Source organism: Oncorhynchus tshawytscha, linkage group LG33 (genome assembly GCF_018296145.1).
Source record: "Oncorhynchus tshawytscha isolate Ot180627B linkage group LG33, Otsh_v2.0, whole genome shotgun sequence".
Lineage (NCBI taxonomy): Eukaryota > Metazoa > Chordata > Actinopteri > Salmoniformes > Salmonidae > Oncorhynchus > Oncorhynchus tshawytscha.
The window spans coordinates 11,324,939-11,348,982 of NC_056461.1; the positions used below are offsets into that span (position 1 = coordinate 11,324,939).

Below are 24,044 nucleotides of genomic sequence, written 5' to 3' on the forward strand. Positions count from 1 at the left end.
GATAGGCTATCTTGGAATGATCCGAAGGAAACAAAGAGGGCTTCAGATCAAAGATGAGGGAGCACTGGTCAAGAAACGGACGGCAGGTTCCAGGATTCCCAGCATAGCGCTCCGGAGGAGGTAAGTGGGGTTCCCGGGATGCCGGGGTAGGCTGGACAAAATCACCACTGGTAGGGGGATTACTCAGCGCCCAGGAGGTCTCCGTTTTGGCATGCTACATGATAGATAGTCCACAGAATTGCTCCAGTAATGCTTTGAGACCCTGGTCATGGCGTTCCGCCAAAGTGTAGAGTCCTTCCATAAGGTTCTGAAGTAGATCCTCATGTCTTCCAATGGTGGCTCCATGCAGGGACACAATTTTGCGGCGCTGGTCCGAATCTGCTGGGTCAGTCATTGTCAGTATGTACTATAACATCACAGGACGAGACCCAAATGCAGACACAGGGGGCAGATGGTTCAAGTCTCTGATATTTATTAATAGACAAGGGGCAGGCAAGAGGCAGGTCGAGGACAGGCAGAAGTTCGTGAACCAGGTCAGTCAGATGGGTACAGGACGGCAGGTGGGCTCGAGGTCAGGGCAGGCAGAATGGTATGGCAAACGGGATCAGGGCAGCCAGAAAAGGACGGAACCAGGAAGACTAGAAAACCAGGAGTATGGAAAAACACGCTGGCAGATTTGACGAGACAAGACGAACTGGCAACTTACAAACAGAAACCACCGGTATAAGTACACAGCGGATAATGGGAACAGATGGAAGACACCTGGTGGGGGGTGGAGACAAGCACAAGACATGGTCAAACACATCATGGTGTGACATCATGTTAACCCTCTGACTGGATTGTGACAGTTCCTGCTCAGACCAACCACAAATTTAAGTCATCTGTCAGTCACTGCCTGAGGGTAGCCATTTGCCAGGCTAGTGTCTAACATCTGATGGCCCAACCAGGAACATCTTCAAGGCATGTCCTTTAGATAAGGGAATGTTAAGTGTTTTGAAAACCAGATGGGTAGCTAGAGAGGCATTTTTCTAAGGAGTGTTTGGGGGAGTTTTAAAGTTTTTATAAGTTACAGATTTGGTTTATATTTCTGAAACATGAAAGAACTGTTATAACTCACTGGTTCAAATAGTTTTATTGTCATTCTAAGGCTTACGAAACAATTGGTAAGCCTATATGACTGCATAGGTTTATAAATTGAAACATCATCAATCATTATGTTTTGAGTACACAAGTTATATGAAGAATGTGTCTACATGTCTACACAGAGTGATGTGTCAACCTGCTGTCTGTGAATGATATAAGGCTACATCCCCACTTAGCCCCTAGGTAGCCTGGCAGTGCCAGACACCACATTTTACTCTTGTTTGAGAATCAGGTTTGTTTATGTAAGAGTTAAGTAAGATGCCTGAAGGGTTGTGAGCGAGATGGAATAATGCAGCCAAACCTAAGCAAATGACGCATTTATGTTATATTCTTCAACAATCAATGAATAAAGATTTATTTGAAATAGTTTCAAATGCAGCCTCTGGCCCCCATTTTGACCTCTGACATGGCCCAACCTGCATTTCCCATTTTGACCTCTGATATGGCCCAACCTGCATTCCCCATTTTCACTTCTGCTCACCTAGACATACCAAGCTAGAACCATGGCAAAGAAAGACATTGGACTCAGGATCCTTCCCATTGAGACTTGTGTCTAGACAGAGGTGTATTTAAGTGACCGTGTTCCTTACTGTCCAGATGAGAGCAACGAAGAGCATATCTTTGGCCACCGTCACCGACTGAGCTGCCTGATGACTTTTACTTATCAACCTCACCACATCCAAACTCAAGAGAGAGAGAGAGTTTCTGTTTACGGTGGACGAAGAGGGGGGCTTGGTTTTTTAACTTTAGTTCTGGTAAAATTAAGTAAAGATTGTGCTCAAATTATGTAACTACAGTGCCAATAAAGTTATTGTTATATAATAATAATCCCTCTATCGCTTTTCTTGCAGTTCTCTGGCCAGAAGACAGTGAAAAATATATTGCGAGTGCAGTATGACTTAGGCACCCAGTACTCTACCCTGCACCTTAGAGACAGCTGCCCTATGTACATAGTATCATTGAACACTGGTCACTTTAATAATGTTTACATAGTGTTTTACCCACTTTATATGTATTCTAGTATTCTAGTCATGGCTCATCCTATATAACTACAGCTGTACACCTTTTCTATTCATACACTCCATACTGTCTATACACACTATTATATGTGTATATATATATATATATATATATATATATATATATATATATATATATATATATATATATATATATATATATATATATATATATATATATATATATATATATATATATATATATATATATATATATATATATATATATATATATATTGGTCTCTGACTTGCTCATTCGGATATTTCTTCATAAAAAAAAAGGCATTTCGCTGCACTTGCAATAACATCTGCAAATCTTTGTACACAACCAATCAACTTTGATTTGACATGATGATGCTGCTGCAGTGTTCACAAACTAATTGGAAAAATTGGATCAGCCTTTGCCAAAGCCATAGATAAAACTGTATAAAAGCACACATGTAAATGTATGCAGTCAAATAAAGACAATGAAAAACATTTTTTTGTATTAATATCAATAAAAGTGTAGTACTTTGGGCGTATGGACTTTAATTCTGATCAGTATAATTGCTTTGTGAAAATGTTGCTTCGAATCTCAGACATCGACAAATAGGTCTTAGGTAGGTCTGTACATGTCAGGGTTAGTTCCAAATCTTTTTTATTTTGAAAGCAGATTGTGTATCTTACACTTGCAGTTCTTTAATTTACCACACGAGGGTAACCAAGAATCACTTTTATTTCTGGCGAGCCAGAGAGCATCACTTGCTGTGAATTGACTGACCCACTCACTGAACTATAAAAAACGGAGCCACTGTCACCGCAGCGCGCCACAGCCATACCACACAGGGCAATACCCCGCGAAGGGAAGAAGACCAGCGAGCTGCTGTCCACTGATTTCTCCTTCCCCATCTCACTATATCAAACTCACTCCACAATGCCTGTGAATCAGAAATTTCAAGGTAATTGCAAATAACGTTATCCGAGTGGGATATTTTGGGTGGATTATCTATCAAGCTAAAAGGGCTAGCTAGCGTTTGTAATCTATTGTCAGCTAGTTCTGTATTGCCTGTTGGAATGGAACGCTCGCCACTCTCCGCAATGGAGCATGCAAGGGCTAGCTAGGTAGTAGACCAGCTAGCTAACGGGATGAAATTAGACTACTGTAGCGAGCTAACGTCCGATCTATTTTCTTGCAGGAGGGAAAGCCTTTGGATTACTCAAAGCTCAACAAAGGGAGAGATGCGAGGAAATAAACAAGGTAAATCTGGTGATGTTTCTAATGTCGATATTTGCGTTTTATTTTGTCAATGAAGGCATTTAGCAATTTATTTTCGACAGAATAATACCACTTGGCCTTGAGCCTACTTTGATTTAGCTAGCTCGTAGCTAATCAGGTTACAGCCCGTTACGTTTGCTAATAACGTAAAGGGCATTATTGCTATATACGTTATCTGCCTGTACTCACATTTGCATGTGATAAAATATGTCAAATGATTCATTTAATTGTTATTGACCCGGTGACCCGTTATCTTGCCGGCGGTCTTCCCTGTGTCGTGAGAGCGACAGCCACTTGTTGCATGGCATAGCCGTCACAGCTACGTCTTCTGGGGGTCAGTCTGTGAATGTCCCTCGCACTCCTGGTTTTAATATTTTTGCTCGCGCTAGACCAGTCTAATCTCGCCCTAAATATTTCCTACAATTTATCCAATTCCTTATTCCCCAACCTGATTTAAAGACTAAAATCAGAAAAGGGGCAGATGCTGTGTGGCCCCTCTCCCTTGACTCCTGGAGCCGGGCGGTTATCCCCCTGCGTTTAGACGGGAAATGTGTGTTTGGGCAGCGGGCTGAATGCGCCCTTTGTGTCGGGGGTGACTGTCCGGAAGAGGGCTGGAACGGGCCCACAGCATTTGAGTAGTTTCTCTCTCCCTCTCTCTCTCAAAATTATTTCAATTCAAAGGGGCTTTATTGGCATGGGAACCATCTTTTTAGATAGCCTATAAGACCTAAACAAACATAAGTGAGAAAAAAATAATTTAACAACATCCATTTAAAAAAAAAAAAAAAATGAACAGTAAACACTGCACTCAAAGGTTTTAAAAAATATAGACATTTAAAGTGTTATATTGTCAGCTATGTAAAGTGTTTTAGCAATGTGAAAATAGTTGTAGCATGAAGATAGTGGGAGAAGATAAACAGATAACTATTGGTGGTATTTACAATGTTTGTGCTCAACTGTTTGCCCTTTTCTCATGGAAATGGTGCACAAATCATGTTGCTGTGATTGCACATTGTGGTATTTCGCCTTACAGATATAGAAGTTTATCAAATTGAATTTGTCACATGTGCCGAATACAATAGGTGTAGACATTACAGTGAAATGCTTACCATTAATGTTTGATTTGTTTTCAAATTATTTGTGGGTCTGTGTGATCAGTGGGAAATTTGTCTCTAATGTGGTCATACATTTGGCAGGTTAGGAAGTGCAGTTCAGTTTCCACCTCATTTTGTGGACAGTGGACACATACTGTCTTCTCTTGAGAACCATGTCTGCCTATGGCAACCTCTTTCAATAGCAAGGCTATTCTCACTAAGTCTGTACGTAGTCAAGGATTTTCTTAATTTTCGGTCAGTCTCAGTGGGCAGGTATTCGACCACTGTATAGTCGTGGACAAAAGTTGAGAATGACACATATTAATTTTCACAAAGTTTGCTGCTTCAGTGTCTTTAGATATTTTTGTCAGATTTTACTATGGAATACTGAAGTATAATTACAAGCATTTCATAAGTGTCAAAGGCTTTTATTGACAATTACTTGAAGTTGATACAAAGAGTCAATATTTGCAGTGTTGACCCTTCTTTTTCAAGACCCCTGCAATCCGCCCTGGCATGCTGTCAATTAACTTCTGGGCCACATCCAGACTGATGGCCACCCATTCTTGCATAATCAATGCTTGGAGTTTGTCAGAATTAGTGGGTTTTTGTTTGTCCACCCGCCTCTTGAGGATTGACCATAAATTCTCAATGGGATTAAGGTCTGGGAGTTTCCCTGCCATGGACCCAAAATATTGATGTTTTATTCCCTGAGCCACTTAGTTATCACTATTGCCTTATGGCAAGGTGCTCCATCATGCTGGAAAAGACATTGTTCGTCACCAAACTGTTCCCGGATGGTTGGGAGAAGTTGCTCTCAGAGGATGTGTTGGTACCATTCTTTATTCATAGCTGTGTTCTTAGGCAAAATTGTGAGTGAGCCCACTCCCTTGGCTGAGAAGCAACACCACACATGAATGGTCTCAGGATGCTTTACTGTTGGCATGACACAGGACTGGTGGTAGCGCTCACCTTGTCTTCTCCGGACAAGCTTTTTTTCCAGATGCCCCAAACAATCGGAAAGGGGATTCATCAGAGAAAATGATTTGACCCCAGTCCTCAGCAGTCCAATCCCTGTACCTTTTGCAGAATATCAGTCTGTCCCTGATGTTTTTCCTGGAGAGAAGTGGCTTCTTTGCTGCCCTTCTTGACACCAGGCCATCCTCCAAAAGTTTTTGCCTCACTGCGTGCAGATGCACTCTCACCTGCCTGCTGCCATTCCTGAGATAGCTTTGTACTGGTGGTGCCCCGATCCCGCAGCTGAATCAACGTTAGGAGACGGTCCTGGCGCTTGCATTGAACCGCTCTCCTTGAAGTTCTTGATGACCCGATAAATGGTTGATTTAGGTGCAATCTTACTGGCAGCAATATCCTTGCCTGTGAAGCCCTTTTTGTGCAAAGCAATGATGACGGCACTTGTTTCCTTGCAGGTAACCATGGATGACCGAGGAAGAACAATGATTCCAAGTACCACCCTCCTTTTAAAGCTTCCAGTCTGTTATTCAAACTCAATCAGCATGACAGAGTGGTCTCTAGCCTTGTCCTCGTCAACACTCACACCTGTGTTAACGAGAGAATCACTGACATGATGTCAGCTGGTCCTTTTGTGGCAGGGCTGAAATGCAGTGTAAATGTTTTTGGGGGGATTCAGTTAATTTGCATGGCAAAGAGGGACTTTGCAATTAATTGCAATTCATCTGATCACTCTTCATAACATTCTGGAGTATATGCAAATTGCCATCATACAATCTGAGGCAGCAGTCTTTGTGAAAATGTATATTTGTGTCATTCTCAGAACTTTTTGCCACGACTGTACTCTCTGTTTATGTCACGATCGTCGTAAGAAGCGGACCAAAGCGCAGCGTGGTGTGAATACATAATTTAATAGATGACGAAAAACACAAAGTAAACTGTACAAAAACAATAAACAAATAACGACCGTGAAGCTATCATCCCCCCCCCAAAGGTGCGGACTCCGGCCGCAAAACCTTAACCTATAGGGGAGGGTCTGGGTGGGCGTCTGTCCGCGGTGGCGGCCCTGGCGTGGGACGTGGACCCCACTTCACCACAGTCTTTCTCCGCCTCATTGTCCGCCTCCGTGGCCTCCTAAACACGGCGACCCTGCTAAATGGCCCCACAGGACTGAGGGGCAGCTCGGGACTGAGGGGCAGCTCGGGACTGAGGGGCAGCTCAGGCGGCGCTGGGCAGACGGCCAGCTCAGGCGGCGCTGGAGAGGAGGAAGGCTCCGGCAGCGCTGGACAGAGGAGCTCTGGCGCCTCTGGACTGAGGGGCTCTGGCGCCTCTGGACTGAGGGGCTCTGGCGCCTCTGGACTGTGGGGCTCTGGCGCCTCTGGACTGTGGGACGGAAGTTCTGGTAGCGCCGGACAGGCGGGAGCACCTGTATTGATGGGACGGAGAGACAGCCTGGTGCGGGGTGCCGGCACTGGTGGTACCGGGCTAGGGACACGCACCTCAGGGCGAATGCCTAGCATACTACGCCAAATCAACTGCTCTCTCTCTTCACACTCCCCCAATTCTATTAACACCTCGAGTGTCTCATCTCCCATCCATTCACTCTCCTCCATTCTGTCCAATAACTCCTCGACCCTCTCAGACTCAGCCCTCAGCTTCGCCGACAGCTCCGATAACGTCCATGGCTCCTTACGGTAAACAGGGGGAGTTGGCTCAGGTCTGACTCTGCCACACTCTCCCTGTGCCTCCCCCAATACATTTTTGGGGCTGCCTCTCGGGCTTCCAGCCGCTCTGCCGTGCCAGCTCCTCATAAAGCCGCCTCTCTGCTTTCGCTGCCTCCAGCTCGGCTTTGGGGCGGCAATATTCCCCTGGCTCTGCCCAGGGTCCTTTCCCGCCTAGGATCTCCCAAGTCCACTTCTCCAAATAGTGCTGCCTCTCCCATTGCTGCTGCTGTTGCTCCTGCTGCTTCTCCTGCTGCACCTGTTGCTTCTCCTGCTGCTGCTTTTGCAGCTGCCTCTGTTTACCACGCCGCTTGGTCCTTGGTTGGTGGGTGATTTCTGTCACAATCGTCGTAAGAAGCGGACCAAAGCGCAGCGTGGTGTGAATGCATAATTTAATAGATGACGAAAAACACGAAGTAAACTGTACAAAAACAATAAACAAATAACGACCGTGAAGCTATCATAAGAACGGTGCTGACACAAGCAACTAACATAGACAATCACCCACCAACAAACAGTGAAACCCAGGCTACCTAAGTATGATTCTCAATCAGAGACAACTAATGACACCAGCCTCTGATTGAGAACCATACTAGGCCGAAACATAGAAATCCCAAAATCATAGAAAAACAGACTGCCCACCCCAACTCACACCCTGACCATACTAAATAATGACAAAAACAACAGAAATAAAGGTCAGAACGTGACAGTTTAGGACCAGATAGCATTCCAATGTGCTCAGTTTTTTTGGTTGATTTTTTTTGCAGTGTGTCAAATAGTTATCTTTTTCCTTCCTCATAATTTGGTTGGCTCTAATTGTGTTGCTGGCCTGGTGCTCTGTGGGGTCTGTTTGTGTTTGTGAACAGAGCCCCAGAACCAGCTGGCTTAGGGGACTCTTCTCTATTTTAATCTCTCTGTAGGTGAGGGCTTTGTGGTGGAATGTGTGGGCATCGCTTCCTTTTAGGGCGTTGTAGAATTTAACAGCACGTTTGGGGATTTTGATCATGAGAGTGGTCCTGGCCTCCAAGCATCTTGATCGTGTCACTGAATACGGTCAAGTTTCCATGGACAAAGGCCAGCCAAAGTTCAGTCAGTGGATCTTCAAACATTGTTCACAGTACAACAGGGCATTTGTCTTCAGAAATAAAAAAGGATTTCAATGGCACATGCATTTTCAGCACTCTTTCTAGAGCAGGGAGCATGGACATCCAGCGAACATGATTGTGTCCTAAAATGTTATGGTACTCCTGGCCAACAACTCACAAAAGCCCTTCAGTCTTTCTACTCTGACGGTGAAAATATGAACATATCCAAATATCTTTGAGCAGGTAGTCAACATCATATCCAAAGCTGTTCTGGCTGTGTTATGAATGATGTGGGCAGGACAACCTAAGCCAATCACCTCCCGCGGCAGAGCATTTTTAACTTTGGTATGGACATTGACCCTCCCCAGCCTATTCAGTCCTCCAAAGTTGGTATTTGTTGTCGGCAGAGAATATTTTCGTGTTACATTTTTGGATGACCACCAGGACCTCAGCTGCAATCTCCTCTGCTGTTTCTCCCTTCAATTCAACACAATCAAGCAGTTTTGTTTCCACAGATGTGCTGCCATCATATATCTGACTACTACTGGCAGCAGCTTTACATGTCCATGATTGGACACATCAATGGACAGGAACACAAATTCAACCTGGTCTAGATCCTGTGTTAGCAAAGTAGTTGCCCATGTTGCTAACCCGTTACTCACTGTGGCGTCACATTTTGTCCTAGCACATGTAAACTTTGGCTCACAAAGCTTCCGTGTCAGTTGTGCTGTGCAGTCCATAGATCTGTAACTATGATTGTGTCACAGTGTGGTATGCAAAGACACCCTCCTGCACAGCTAAACCATATTCTTCTTGGGAAGGCTCTACCTTCTTGAAGAATGTGGTGACAGAGGACATACCAACACGGGCAATCAGGGAGGCTTTATGCTTTTTCGTCTGTTGATGTTCTACCACTGCTGTTCTTCTCCGGCTGCCAATTGAAAGAGAGGAATTACAAAGGGTGCAGTGAACCATTCTATCGTCTTGACCTGAGCGTATAAATGGAAATTCGCTCATGTTTTTCATAAAAAGTGCATTTCCGTTTCTTGGAGAGTGTCTTTGTATCTCCTCTGTCGGTTCTTCTTCACTCTCCTTGTGTCACTCTTCTTACTCTCAACTTTTTCTTCTCCTCCAATCTTTCTCCTCTTTTCTTCACTCATCTTCCTTTCCTTCTCTTCACCTTTCCACCTCACTCTTCTACACTCTCCTTGCTTCACTCTTTTTTCTCCCTTCATTTTTCCTTCTCCTTTCTCTCCAATCTGTATTAATAAACAGCATACAATACTTATTTACAGATAAATACAGATAAAATACTTTGGTTAACAGATTCCCATTGTTTGCCTCATTTTTGTATTTTATCTCAAAAACATTGTTTGGAATAACAAATTGGCAGGCTCTGTAACCATGTCTTTACCTTTCCTCCTCTGTCTCATTCACTCTTCTTCCTCTCCACTACTAATCTTATCCATGAACATTTCTAATATATTTTCACACTACTTATTATAATGCCAAACCATTAAAATTGTAATCTACAAAAAATATTCTCAGAATTAATTGTGCATTCATTTAATATAATCATATTTTCAAAATAGCCCGTCCACTGCATGTTTACATGTGAATGTTTTTTTTAACCTAGCTACCTAGGTTATGCTAGCTAACGTTAGCTATTTAAAACCTTATAGAGCAGATCATCTACCTATATAATAAATTGTGATATAACATCACTAGCTAGTATCTTAAACGATTTTAACTTACCTGGCTTGAAAATATGTTTCTGGTGATGTTGTGGATTCACTTGACACTTGCTAGCTTCTGGCTGAGTTTTCCACAGCAGTTTTCTCTAAAACTATCGCGAGCAAGTAGTTAGTAGAAGAAGAAGAGTGAATGAAGCTGCTATAGCGAGCAGCCCCTTCTGCTGGACAAAACAAGCACAACACAATTGAGACGTCAACCTGGGAAGGCTCTGCTGCCCGGTCTTTCTTGGCAAGTAAAATATTTCACTTTGCGGGCTGTTTTTAAAGCACAGTTAAAAACGGGGACATTTCAGGGGACAGCTCCAGCCGGGGACAGGCCACCAAAAACGGGGACTGTCCCCGGAAAACGGGGACGTCTGCTCAGCCTAGTCTAGATATAATTTGTATTTGTTGTCCTGACAACTGGACCTTTTTTTAACACCATTATTTTGTCTTACTGAGATTCACTGTCAGGGTCTAATAGAATCTGTGCAGAATATCTAGGTGCTGCTGTAAGCCCTTCTTGGTTGGGGACAGAAGCACCAGATCATCTGCAAACAGTAGACATTTGATTTCAGAGTCCAGCAGGGTGAGGCCATGTGCTGCAGACTGTTCTAGTGCCCTCACCAATTCATTGATATAAATGTTGAAAAGGGTGGGGCTCTTGCTGCATCCTTGTCTCACCCTACGGCTCTGAGGAAAGAAATCTGTGTGGTTATTGCCAATTTTAACTGCACACTTGCTGTTTCTGTACATTGATTTTACAATGTTTTCACTGAGGAAATGTTTGCTGTTAATGATACCGCAGAGGATTTTTCAGCGATTGCTGTTGACATATATTCTCTTTGGGGCTAGAAGCCTGTCCTGTCTCTCTCACTCACACTCACACTCACACTCACACACACACTGGTCACATGGAAACAACCTAGAAGTGAGGAGAGAGAGAATCAGCCCTCAGGGCACAGACATCAGTTCTAGTTTTGATTTACATTTAGTTGAGTTGTCAACCAATGTGAATTCAATGGGAAGTCAGCAAAACATTTCACCATGTCATTGGTTTTAGGTTACAAGTTGGATGAAACAAAGACAATGCTGTGAAGTGATGTGGAAATGATGTGGAAACAGCGTTGATTCAACCCGTTTTTGCCCAGTGGGATGTTGCGGAGAGAGATCAATCAGGAGAATCGCCGGGGTTTTTTTGTTTGTTTTGTGGGCCGTTTAACAAAATTATCATCCTTATTTCTGCAATAACATCAACAAAATTTAGACCCATATTGGTGAACTGATGACATCGACCATACACGCACGAGCATACATTTTTACTATTGTAAAAAGAAGAAGAAAAAAAGCCTTTTTATTGTATACTCAAGAAAGCAGTAATTCCAGGTGCAGTGTAGTCACTAGTTGACTGATGATTGGCTCAGCCTTGGGTTTAGCGCTTCGCTGCCTGTGAGTAACATGCCTGCATCACCACCTCCAGTTCTATGACTCAGTTGCCAGACAGTGAATGCAGTGTTGTTCAGCAGATTTGCACTTCGGTTCAGATTTCGGGGGGGGTTGTTGTTATGAAAATAAAATGAGGCTCTGCTGCTCCTCTCTCTCTTCACCCTGCTCTTGCTCTACCCCAGAGGTGTCAAACTCATTTTTCCCCCACAGGCTTATGCGGTCTTCAAATTGATTATATTTCCTTGCCGTCAAAATAAGCAAAGAATGCTTTTGGTATTTTCGATGTTCCCTGGCTAACTTTCATTTCAATGACTGTTGGAGCCTGTTGTAGCAGCAAAGGGGAACCAACTCCATATTAATGCCCATGATTTTGGAATGAGATGTTTGACAAGCAGGTGTCCACATACTTTTGGTCATGTAGTGTACATCATTTACACACAGTACATACACCATACACATACAGTGCATTCGGAAAGTATTCAGACCCCTTCACTTTTTCCACATTTTGTTACAGCCTTATTCTAAAATAGATTACTTTGTTTGTTTTACCTCAATCTACACACAATGCCCCATAATAACGCACTTTTGGCAGTGATTACAGCCTTGAGTCTTCTTGGGTATGACGCTACAAGCTTGGCACACCTGTATTTGGGACAAACTGAGCATTCATTTTCTAGAATCAATTTACTTGATTCTGGTGTTTTTAGTCGTGTCCGCTCTGCGTGCAATTTGTGTAGTTGAGACATACAACGGGTGTTGTTAAAAAAAAAGCAAACTTCTCTATTATAGTAAAATATTGTGTTTTGGTGTCCATTTGACCCGGTTCTGTTGAACCAAACCTCAAATGCAAATACCGAGTTGAAACCGCTTGTCAGAGCTTTGGCTCCCGAGTGGCGCAGATGTGCAAGATCAGGAACAGGCCACCTACCTCGCGAAGCTGGGCACAGTGCGCGACGCTGGGCACATTGCTCAGTTTGACTAGGGCTGTTCGGTTTAGGGTCCGCGGCCCGATGCAGTCGTAAACGTTTGAATCGTTACAGCCCTACGTTCAATGTCCATTGAGAGTTTCCCTTATATTCATTTAGGGGTGCTCTGTCAATGCTAAATCGTTGCCGGGCAGTCCAAAAATATGATTAAAAACAATATTTGTGTGTGTGTGTACAGTATCTATCACTAGATTATTTTAAAAAATCATAGTTTTGGAGTGGCGACAATGATTTTAGCAGCGGAGGAGCGCCCTGAAAAGAATATAGGGAAACACTGTTGCTATTAATATTGTGTGCGTGTTTGTTGCAGTGATGAGTCAGACCCACTGAATCGTGCCGCTGTCCTTGAGAGATTGCCTGTAATGCTGATTCTCATATTCACCTACAATTTCACGCTCTACCACTCACACAAACACTCTTTATAACCCTTTCTCTCCTACTCACACACATGTACTGGACTAACACCTCTTCAGGCATCAAATGTCTCTTCATATTATATAATATATTCCATTTAGCAGACTCTTTTATCCAAAGCGTCTGAGAAGGAAGTTGTCAAGGAAGTGAGTTTGTGTTTATACAGGACCTACCGGCCCGCATTGTTACAAAATTTAGGAGGTGCACTGTGATGCTGAGCTCAATTTGGCCTCGAGCATGCCTCTAGATCCGCCATTATAGCACACGGAGCCTCCGACGACACGTGTCTTTAACAGTCATGCGTGTGTATATATTTTGTGTATGGTTGGCCCTGGTAATGAATGCTCCATACAGGGCCACATTACTGAGCTACACCTGAACAATCACAATGGCTGCCTGCCTTTCTTTACTGACTCCGGTATCAGTCATTCTCATGTCCCACTTTCCTGTGCACAGGAAGAAACACACTGTGTGAGTCCCAAATGGCACCCTATTCCCTATATAGAGCACTACTTTTGACCAGGACCATAAGGGCTTTGTTCAATATAGAGCACTACTTTTGACCAGGACCACAAGGGCTTTGTTCAAAAGTAATGCACTATGTAGGAAATAGGGTTCTGTTTGGGACACAGCCGGTGTCTTTACAAGACCTGGAGACATAGCATGGCCAGCAGCATACCACCAGCATCCCACTGTTGGCTTGGCTCTGAAGCTAAGCATGGTTGGTCCTGGTCAGTCCCTGGATGGGAGACCAGATGTTGTTTGTAGTGGTGTTTGAGGGCTAGTAGGAGCACTCTATCCTCTGGAATACGACTTTCCCGAATTGGATCCTTTGTTCGTACCCCCGAGGGCAATTGATCTTATTCCAGAGGCTGCATTCAAAACACCGCCGGAGGAGGAAAGGTATTCAGAGTGGACTTCTAGTCTGACTCAGGAGGCGTGCACACCATCCACCACTTCCGATTCTATTATTCGCTTATATTCAGTCTCTGGATAACAAAGTACACGAGCTCAGGACAAGGATCTCCTTCCAGAGAGACATCAGGGATTGTAGCATACTCTGTTTCACAGAAACAGAGTTTTCTTGGGATATACTGTCCCCGTCCATACAGCCTGCTGGGTTCTCAGGACATCGTGCAGACAATAATAAAAACTCTCCGGGAAGAAGAAAGGTGGGTGTGTATGTTTCATGATTAACTATTCATGGTGTGATTGTGATAATATACAGAAACTCAAGTCCTTTTGTTCATCCGACCTTAGAATACTTCACAATCAAATGCCGACCATATTACATCCCAAGAGAATTATCTGCGGTTGTAGTCACAGTCGTGTATTTTCTCCATCAAGCCTATACCACGACGGCCCTCAAAGAACTACACTGGATTTTATGCAAACTGGAAACCACATACCCTGAGGCCGTATTTATTGTAGCTGGGGATTTTAACAAAGCATATTTGAGGAAAACGCTACGGAAGTTCTACCAACAGATTGACTGTAGTACTCGCTCTGGAAAACATTGGACCACTGCTACTCAAACTTCCGGGATGCCTACAAGGCCCGCCCCCAACCTCCCTTCAGCAAATCTTATCGACTCCATTTTGCTCATCCCTTCCTATAGGCAGAAACTCAAACAGGAAGTACCCATGCTAAGGTCTATTCAACACTGGTCTGACCAATCAGAATCCATGCTTCAGGATTGTTTTGATCACGCGGACTGGGATATGTTCTGGGAATAACATTGACGAATACATGGATACAGTGACTGAGTTCATCAAGAAGTGTATAGGGCAGCCTTTCTTAAAGTATGGGTCGCGACCTGTAATGGTGGGTCGCAACGTGTCAGAGTAAATTTATAATTATTTCATTAATTACTGGAATTGATTTGGCCAAGTGCATCTGCGCTCTCTGCTTAGAAGCGTTCTCTGCTCAGTTTGGCAGCTGCGCTAGTATGAGAGGGAGATGCCTGTGTGCTTCGTGGTATACCAGATCTTTTTTCTGCAGTTTTCGTGAAGATCACTCCGCAACACACACAATGCAGCGCTGTCTTGTTATTCCCACTCGCCATCACTCCCCTCTGTCATGAAATGGACTCATGCTAGCCTGAAGTTCTGACTGAGCTCAATTGTCATGAAATGCATATACAGTGATGAGTTTCTCTCTCTTTCATACAAACTTATAACGAGGAGCGCCCACAATGTGTTTTGTGCGGGGAAGTGCTTAGTAATGAGTCTCTCATAACAAACAAATGAATAAAACTACACGTCCTGACCTAACATCCACAGCATGATGGTAAACCCAGGGAGTTCTTTCAGAACAGGGCAGAATGCTTCAGGAAACCATGCTTCAAACCTGGAAAAGTTAGTCAGCTGGCAAGGCATTGTTGTCATTTTATAACAGATGACAAGCAGAAATAACCGGGGTACTAAGTAACTCTCATAGTAGTAGATGTTTCAACAATCCCCTGGCCTTCTACACAGCTAATAGCTAACATTCGCCAAAACAAGCTAGCCACGGATACAGCATGCTAGCTACCCTAGTAACAGTACAGATGAAGATGAAAAATTATCAGGCTTACTGTACATCTTACTGTATAGATTATTGTTGAAAACTAGTCTAGGTTGGAACTGTTGCTGTTAAAATAATAAAATAAAAAATTCTTCACTGCAAAATGCTTTTTGAGGTAAACACACTCACACAGTTCTGGGTTGCTCATCTACAACAGGAAGCGGTCTGCTGCCTGACTGAGAAAGCAGTAGATGTTCTGGTCCAGGTTGGCCCCACATACCTATGTGAGTCAGGGTTCTCAACTCTGACAAACTTAAAAAACAAGTACAGAAACAGTTTCAAGGCTGAGCATGACCTCAGTGTTACACTGTCAAAAACTGAGCCCAGAATAGACATGCTGTCATTAGGACTGTGTGTTCTCTGGTCTACATCTGTATAATGTGATCATCCTGTTTATTCCAGTTCAGAATAAAAAATATGCGTTGTATTTTAACGGCACCAGTTCCAACCTAGACTTTCAACAATACTTTCTACAGTAAGATGTACATTAAGCCTAATCATTTTTCATCTGTACTGTTACTTGCTATCAAAAAGCCTGTGTGTGTTCTGTTATTCATCTGTGTGACGTGATCAAACAATTTATTCCAGTTCAGAATTTAAATAATTTATTGTATTTTAACAGCACCAGTTCCAACCAAGACAGATATGTAAGTGTTTTTAATGGGGAGAATAAACATTAATATATATATATTATTTAATTTGTTTTTGTCTGTGTTGTTTTTTAGGCATTAGGGCAATGAAATGTACCAATATTTATGTATAGTTCAATATTTTTTCTAAGCTTGCGTTCCAGGAAAAATACAGAAATTTGAATTTGGGTCCCAAGCTGAAAACGTTTAAGAACCCCTGGTATAAGGGATGTGCTCTGAGAGACTAGTTAAGGATCATATCACCTCTACCTTACATGACACCCTAGACCCACTTGAATTTGCTTACCGCCCCAAATAGATCCACAGACGATGCAATCGTCATCACATTGCACACTGCCCTGTCCCCTCTGGACAAGATGAATACCTATGTAAGAATGCAGTTCATTGTCTATAGCTCCGCATTCAACACCATAGTACAGGCTCATCATTAAGTTCAGGTGCCCTGGGTCTGAACACCGTCCTGGACTTCCTGACTGGCCGCCCCCAGGTGATGAAGGTAGGAAACAACACCTCCACTTCGCTCCTGTACTCCCTGTTCACCCATGACTACGTGGTCACGCACGCCTCCAATTCAATCATCAAGTTTGCGGACAAAACAACAGTAGTAGGCCTGATTACCGACAATGACGAGACAGCCTACAAACTTTTACAGATGTAAAAACTGCACCACTCACAACCAGGGCTCTCTAGACGGTGGTGCGGTCTGCTCAACAGATCACAGGGGACAAACTACCTGCCCTCCACGACACTTACAGCACCCATTGTCACAGGAAGGCCAAAAAAAGATCATCAAGGACATCAACCACCCGAGCCACGGCCTGTTCACCCCGCTATCAATCAGAAGGCAAGGTCAGTACAGTTGCATCAAAGCTGGGACCTAGAGACTGAAAAACAGCTTCTATCTCAAGGCCATCAGACTGTTAAATAGCCACTCAGTTATACAACCCTGTCCCTTAGAGGCTGCTGCCCTATATACATAGACTTGGAATCACTGGCCACAATGTTTACATACTGCTTTATTCATCTCATATGTATTTACTGTATTCTATTCTACTGTATTTTAGTCAATGCCACTCCGACATTGCTCGATCTAATATTAATATTTTTCTTAAATCTTTTACTTTTAGATTTGTGTTTATTGTTGTGAATTGTTAGATACTACTGCACAAGCATTTCGCTACACCCACAATAACATCTGCTAAATATCTGCTAAATATCAATTAGTATTTGGTAGCATTGCCTTTAAATTGTTTAACTTGGTTCAAACGTTTCGGGTAGTCTTCCACAAGCTTCCCACAATAAGTTGGGTGAATTTTGGCCTATTCCTCCTGACAGAGCTGGTGTAACTGAGTCAGGTTTGTAGGCTTTCTTGCTTGCACACGCTATTTCCGTTCTGCCCAGGGCTTTGTGATGACCACTCCAATACCTTGACTTTGTTGTCGTTAAGCCATTTTGCCACAACTTTGGAAGAATGCTTGGGGTCATTGTCCATTTGGAAGACCCATTTGCGACCAAACTTTAACTTCCCGACTGAGGTCTTGAGATGTTGCTTCAATATATCCACGTCATTTTCCTGCCTCATGATCTATTTTGTGAAGTGCACCAGTCCCTCCTGCAGCAAAGCACCCCCACAACATGATGCTGCCACCCCCGTGTTTCATGGTTGGGATGGTGTTCTTCGGCTTGCAAGCTTCCCTCTTTTTCCTCCAAACATAACGATGGTCATTATGGCCAAACAGTTCTATTTTTGTTTCATCAGACCAGAGGACATTTCTCCAAAAAGTACAATCTTTGTCCCCATGTGCAGTTGCAAACCGTAGTCTGGCTTTTTTTATGGTGGTTTTGGAGCAGTGGCTTCTTTCAGGCCGAGTGGCCTTTCAGGTTATGTCGATATTGGACTTGTTTTACTGTGGATATAGATACTTTTGTACCCGATTCCTCCAGCATATTCACAATGTCCTTTGCTGCTGTTCTGGGATTGATTTGCACTTTTCGCACCAAAGTACTTTAATCTCTAGGAGACAGAACAAGTCTCCTTCCTGAGCAGTATGACGTCTGTGTGGTCCCATGGTGTTTATACTTGCGTACTATTGTTTGTACAGATAAACGTGGCACCTTCAGGCATTTGGAAATATCTCCCAAGGATGAACCAGACTTGTGGAGGTTTACACCTTTTTTTTCTGGGGTCTTGGCTGATTTCCTTGCTGATTTTCCGATGATGTCAAGCATAGATGCTCTGAGTTTGAAGGTAGGCCTTGAAATGCATCCACAGGTACACCTCCAATTGACTCAAATGATGTCAATTAGCCTATTAGAAGCTTCTAAAGCCATGACATAATTTTCTGAAATTTTCAAAGCTGTTTGAAGACAGTGAACTTAGTGTATGATAACTTCTGACCCACTGGAATTGTGATACAGTGAATTATAAGTGAAATAATCTGTCTGTAAACAGTTGTTTGAAAAATGACCTATGTCATGCACAAAGTAGATGGCCTAACTGTCTTGCCAAAACAATAGTTTGTTATCAAGAAATTTGTAGTGGTTGAAAAACGAGTTTTCGTGACTCCAACCTAAGTGTATGTAAACTTCCGACTTCAACTGTAGATACTGTAACCTCTGCATTGAAGAGTGTAAATGACATGGGTGCGTCCCAGTAATATTTCATTGCACCTGAAGTTTACACTCGTTCAGTACTTCCCGCCAATCGAAATAGCATTGGATTGGTGGAGGCATGTTCACTTCCCTTCACTGAAAAGGAATGACTAGGTGCACACGTGGGAGGAAGGAGCGATAATTGAGATGTAGCCACGATGGTTAAATGTTGTGAATCTGATACCATGTTAGACCTGTTTCTCTGATGGGCTCTCAGACTCAGTTTCTCCCCTCTTTCTCTCTCCTCAGGAGTACATGGAAGACCAGAAATACCGGGATGAGGAGGACCTCCCAGAAAAACTAGATTCCTTTAAAAGTAAGTTATTCTGCCAGGAAAGACCTTCCCGGCCTGGAATGTCAGATGTATCACTGTCCCAATTTTGGTCTGAATCAAAGAGGGGTGTGAGTAAGTTGTGTCTGTGGGTTTCCTGTGTGGGTGTGTGTGCCATATGTCAATGTGTTTATATTTTGTGTCTTTTTTTAGTGTGCCTGTGTGTTCTGACCTGATTTCTAAGTGGGTTGTGAGGCCAGGTGGTTTCACAGTGGTCCAGACAGCAGGAATGTTGCTGCTCCTCCTCTCCTCTGGTTGTTATTGTAATTCTAGGGCTCTGGGGGAACAGGTGGTTTTAGAGAGTAGAATGACACTGAAACCAGGAGCAGATTAGTCCCCCACCCCCAGCACCTTGTTAAAAAAAATACCTGGGCAAAACCCTGGTGTGTGTGTCATCATTCACGGACAGGTCTGGTCTGAGTGTGAGAGTTGCAGTGGTGTTCTCTGTGTGTATTTTACTTGCAAATCCTGAGATTATAAACATAGGCTTATCGCAGAGGAGGCTGGTGGGATGAACTACAGGAGGACAGGCTCATTGTAATTAGAGTTCGACCGATTAATCGGAATGGCCGATTCATTAGGGCCGATTTCAAGTTTTCATAACGGTCGGAAATCGGTATTTTTGGATGCTGGTTTTCATTTAAGAATATTTTTTTTTAAACAACCATTATTTAACTAGGCAAGTCAGTTAAGAACATTCTTATTTTCAATGACAGCCTAGGAATGGTAGGTTAACTGCCTTGTTCAGGGGCAGAATGACAGATTTGTACCTTGTCAGCTCGGGGATTCGATCTTGCAACCTTTAGTTAACTAGTTAACTAGTCCAACGCTCTAACCACCTGCCTCACGAGGAGCCTGCCTGTTACGCGAATGCAGTAACCCAAGGTAAGTTGCTAGCTAGCATTAAACTTATCTTTATAAAATCAATCAATCATAATCACTAGTTAACTACACATGGTTGATGATATTACTAGTTTATCTAGCGTGTCCTGCGTTGCATATAATCGATGCAGTGCGTATTCGCGAAAAAGGACTGTCGTTGCTCCCATGTGTACCTAACCATAAACATCAATGCCTTTCTTAAAATCAATACATAGAAGTATACATTTTTAAACCTGCATATTTGGCTAAAAGAAATCCAGGTTAGCAGGCAATATTAACCAGGTGAAATTGTGTCACTCCTCTTGCGTTCATTGCACGCAGAGTCAGGGTACATGCAACAGTTTGGGCCGCCTAATTTGCCAGAATTTTACGTAATTATGACATAACATTGAAGGTTGTGCAATGTAACAGGAATATTTAGACTTATGGATGCCCACCCGTTAGATAAAATACGGAACAGTTCCGTATTTCACTGAAAGAATAGTTTCCGGATTCGACCATATTAATGAGCTAAGGCTCGTATTTCTGTGTGTTATTATGTTATAATTAAGTATATGATTTGATAGAGCAGTCTGACTGAGCGCTGGTAGGCACCAGCAGGCTCGTAAGCATTCATTCAAACAGTACTTTCGTGCATTTTGCCAGCAGCTCTTTGCAATGCTTCAAGCATTGAGCTATTTATGACTTCAAGCCTATCAACTCCCGAGATTAGGCTGGTGTAACCGATGTGAAATGGTTAACTAGTTAGGGGGGTGCGCGCTAATAGCGTTTCAAACGTCACTCTCTCTGAGGATTGGAGTAGTTGTTCCCCTTGCTCTGCATGGGTAACGCTGCTTCGAGGGTGGCTGTTGTCGATGTGTTCCTGGTTCGAGCCCAGGTATGGGCGAGGAGAGGGACGGAAGCTATACTGTTACACTGGCAATACTAAAGTGCCTATAAGAACATCCAATAGTCAAAGGTATATGAAATACAAATGGTATAGAGAGAAATAGTCCTATAATTCCTATAATAACTACAACCTAAAACTTCTTAAGTGGGAATATTGAAGACTCATGTTAAAAGGAACCACCAGCTTTTATATGGTCTGAGCAAGGAACTTAAACGTTAGCTTTCTTACATGGCACATATTGCACTTTTACTTTCTTCTCCAACACTTTGTTTTTGCATTATTTAAACCAAATTGAACATTGTTTCATTATTTATTTGAGGCTAAATTGATTTTATTGATGTATTATATTAAGTTAAAATAGGTGTTCATTCAGTATTATTGTCATTATTACAAATAAATGTTTTAAAAAAAACGGCCGATTAATCGTATCGGCTTTTAAAAAATCCTCCAATTACCGGTATCGGCGTTAGTCATAATCGGTCGACCTCTAATTGTAATGGCTTGAATGGAATAAATGGAATGGTATCGAACACATCAAGCACATTGAAACAACATGTTTGTCTCCGTTCCATCGATTCCATTCAAGTCATTACAATGAGCCCGTCCTCCTTTAGCTCCTCCCACCAGCCTCCTCTGGCCTATAGGAGAACTAGATAGAACCCTGGTGCTGTCTTTTATTTCTCATAACAGCAAATGCTTGAAGGTATTGTTCCCATTCGAGAGCGGGTGAGAATGAGCAAAGAGCAAGGACACAAGCCGTTATTGTTTTGGGAAAGAACGACAGGAGGCTTTCATGTAGCGTCCCACACTGTCTCAGCTGAGGCCTCAAGCCAACAGCCCCACGCCCCAGAGGCTCCAGGGGTTGATGTGTGTATCACACAAATATGTCTGTCAAAGCAAACTCCTAACCATGGTGAAAAGAGAGGGAGGGAAGGAGAGAGCGAGACAATGTGTGATTGTCCGTCCTTGCCCTTTATGCTCACAGCGAAGGCCTGATGGAAATAGAAGGGTGCACGGAATAGGGGAAGAGGAGGAAGAGAGAGAGGGCCTCCAAGATATTTCACTCACTTTGAAGACATGAGGAATATTGGAGAGGAGGAAGAAGCCACTTGTGTTGTTGAGACTATCAGTGTGTGGACGGATGGATGGTTGATTGACAGAGCGCTTCAGGACAAGAGGCCCACTCACAGAGCAGTGTGTAGGTTGGAGGCGGAAGAGGGGCCCTCTCCTCAGAGTTCACAAACAGGGTCAGCATTGTCCCCCGGCTGCCCCCTCTTCCCTCCCTACACGGTGACAAAGTTCCACAACTCAAGGCCTCACACACAAACACACACACAGAGGCTCCATTGTGACAGGGGAAACAGCTAGGCCTAATCCAGAAATCTGACTAACTACAGAGTTCCAGAGAGAGAGAGTGAGTTCCAGAGAGAGAGAGTGAGTTCCAGGGAGAGAGAGTGAGTTCCAGGGAGAGAGAGTGAGTTCCAGGGAGAGAGAGTGAGTTCCAGGGAGAGAGAGTGAGTTCCAGAGAGAGAGAGAGTTCCAGAGAGAGAGAGAGAGTGAGTTCCAGAGAGAGAGAGAGAGAGAGAGAGTGAGTTCCAGAGAGAGAGAGAGAGAGTGAGTTCCAGAGAGAGAGAGAGAGTGAGTTCCAGAGAGAGAGAGAGAGTGAGTTCCAGAGAGAGAGAGAGAGAGAGAGTGAGTTCCAGAGAGAGAGAGAGAGTGAGTTCCAGAGAGAGAGAGAGTGAGTTCCAGAGAGAGAGAGAGAGTGAGTTCCAGAGAGAGAGAGTGAGTTCCAGAGAGAGAGAGTGAGAGAGAGAGAGAGTGAGTTCCAGAGAGAGAGAGTGAGTTCCAGAGAGAGTGAGTTCCAGAGAGAGAGAGTGAGTTCCAGAGAGAGAGAGTGAGTTCCAGAGAGAGAGAGTGAGTTCCAGAGAGAGAGAGTGAGTTCCAGAGAGAGAGAGTGAGTTCCAGAGAGAGAGAGAGAGAGTGAGTTCCAGAGAGAGAGTGAGTTCCAGAGAGAGAGAGAGTGAGTTCCAGAGAGAGAGAGAGTGAGTTCCAGAGAGAGAGAGAGAGTTCCAGAGAGAGAGAGAGAGTGAGTTCCAGAGAGAGAGAGAGAGTGAGTTCCAGAGAGAGAGAGAGTGAGTTCCAGAGAGAGTGAGTTCCAGGGAGAGAGAGTGAGTTCCAGGGAGAGAGAGTGAGTTCCAGAGAGAGAGAGAGTGAGTTCCAGAGAGAGAGAGAGTGAGTTCCAGAGAGAGAGAGTGAGTTCCAGAGAGAGAGTGAGTTCCAGAGAGAGAGTGAGTTCCAGAGAGAGAGTGAGTTCCAGAGAGAGAGAGAGAGAGTGAGTTCCAGAGAGAGAGAGAGAGAGTGAGTTCCAGAGAGAGAGAGTGAGTTCCAGAGAGAGAGAGTGAGTTCCAGAGAGAGAGAGAGTGAGTTCCAGAGAGAGAGAGAGAGAGAGTTCCAGAGAGAGAGAGAGAGAGAGTGAGTTCCAGAGAGAGAGAGAGAGTGAGTTCCAGAGAGAGAGAGTGAGTTGAGTGAGTTCCAGAGAGAGAGAGAGAGTGAGTTCAGAGAGAGAGAGAGAGAGAGAGAGAGAGTGAGTTCCAGAGAGAGAGAGAGAGAGAGAGAGTGAGTTCCAGAGAGAGAGAGAGAGTGAGTTCCAGAGAGAGAGAGAGAGAGTGAGTTCCAGAGAGAGAGAGTGAGTTCCAGAGAGAGAGAGTGAGTTCCAGAGAGAGAGAGAGAGAGAGTGAGTTCCAGAGAGAGAGAGAGAGTGAGTTCCAGAGAGAGAGAGTGAGTTCCAGAGAGAGAGAGAGAGAGAGTGAGTTCCAGAGAGAGAGAGAGTGAGTTCCAGAGAGAGAGAGTGAGTTCCAGAGAGAGAGAGTGAGTTCCAGAGAGAGAGAGTGAGTTCCAGAGAGAGAGAGAGAGAGAGAGAGAGAGTGAGTTCCAGAGAGAGAGAGAGAGAGAGTGAGTTCCAGAGAGAGAGAGAGAGAGAGAGTGAGTTCCAGAGAGAGAGAGAGAGAGAGAGAGTGAGTTCCAGAGAGAGTTCCAGAGAGAGAGTGAGTTCCAGAGAGAGAGAGAGAGAGTTCCAGAGAGAGAGAGTGAGTTCCAGAGAGAGAGAGTGAGTTCCAGAGAGTTCCAGAGAGAGAGAGTGAGTTCCAGAGAGAGAGAGTGAGTTCCAGAGAGAGAGAGTGAGTTCCAGAGAGAGAGAGAGAGAGTGAG

General features: G+C 43.8%; 1 protein-coding gene across 1 annotated transcript in view; it reads left to right on the forward strand.

Moving 5' to 3' along the window:
* Window positions 1–2,933: 2,933 nt before the first annotated feature.
* aif1l (allograft inflammatory factor 1-like) overlaps window positions 2,934–24,044 on the forward strand; it is a 49,667-nt gene continuing 28,556 nt past the window's right edge. Inside the window, exons 1-3 of the mRNA XM_024397227.2 lie at window positions 2,934–3,100; window positions 3,338–3,399; window positions 18,985–19,051. Of these exons, the coding sequence (XP_024252995.2) occupies window positions 3,076–3,100; window positions 3,338–3,399; window positions 18,985–19,051 (154 nt within the window). The 5' untranslated portion in view covers window positions 2,934–3,075. The remainder of the gene's footprint in view (window positions 3,101–3,337; window positions 3,400–18,984; window positions 19,052–24,044) is intronic.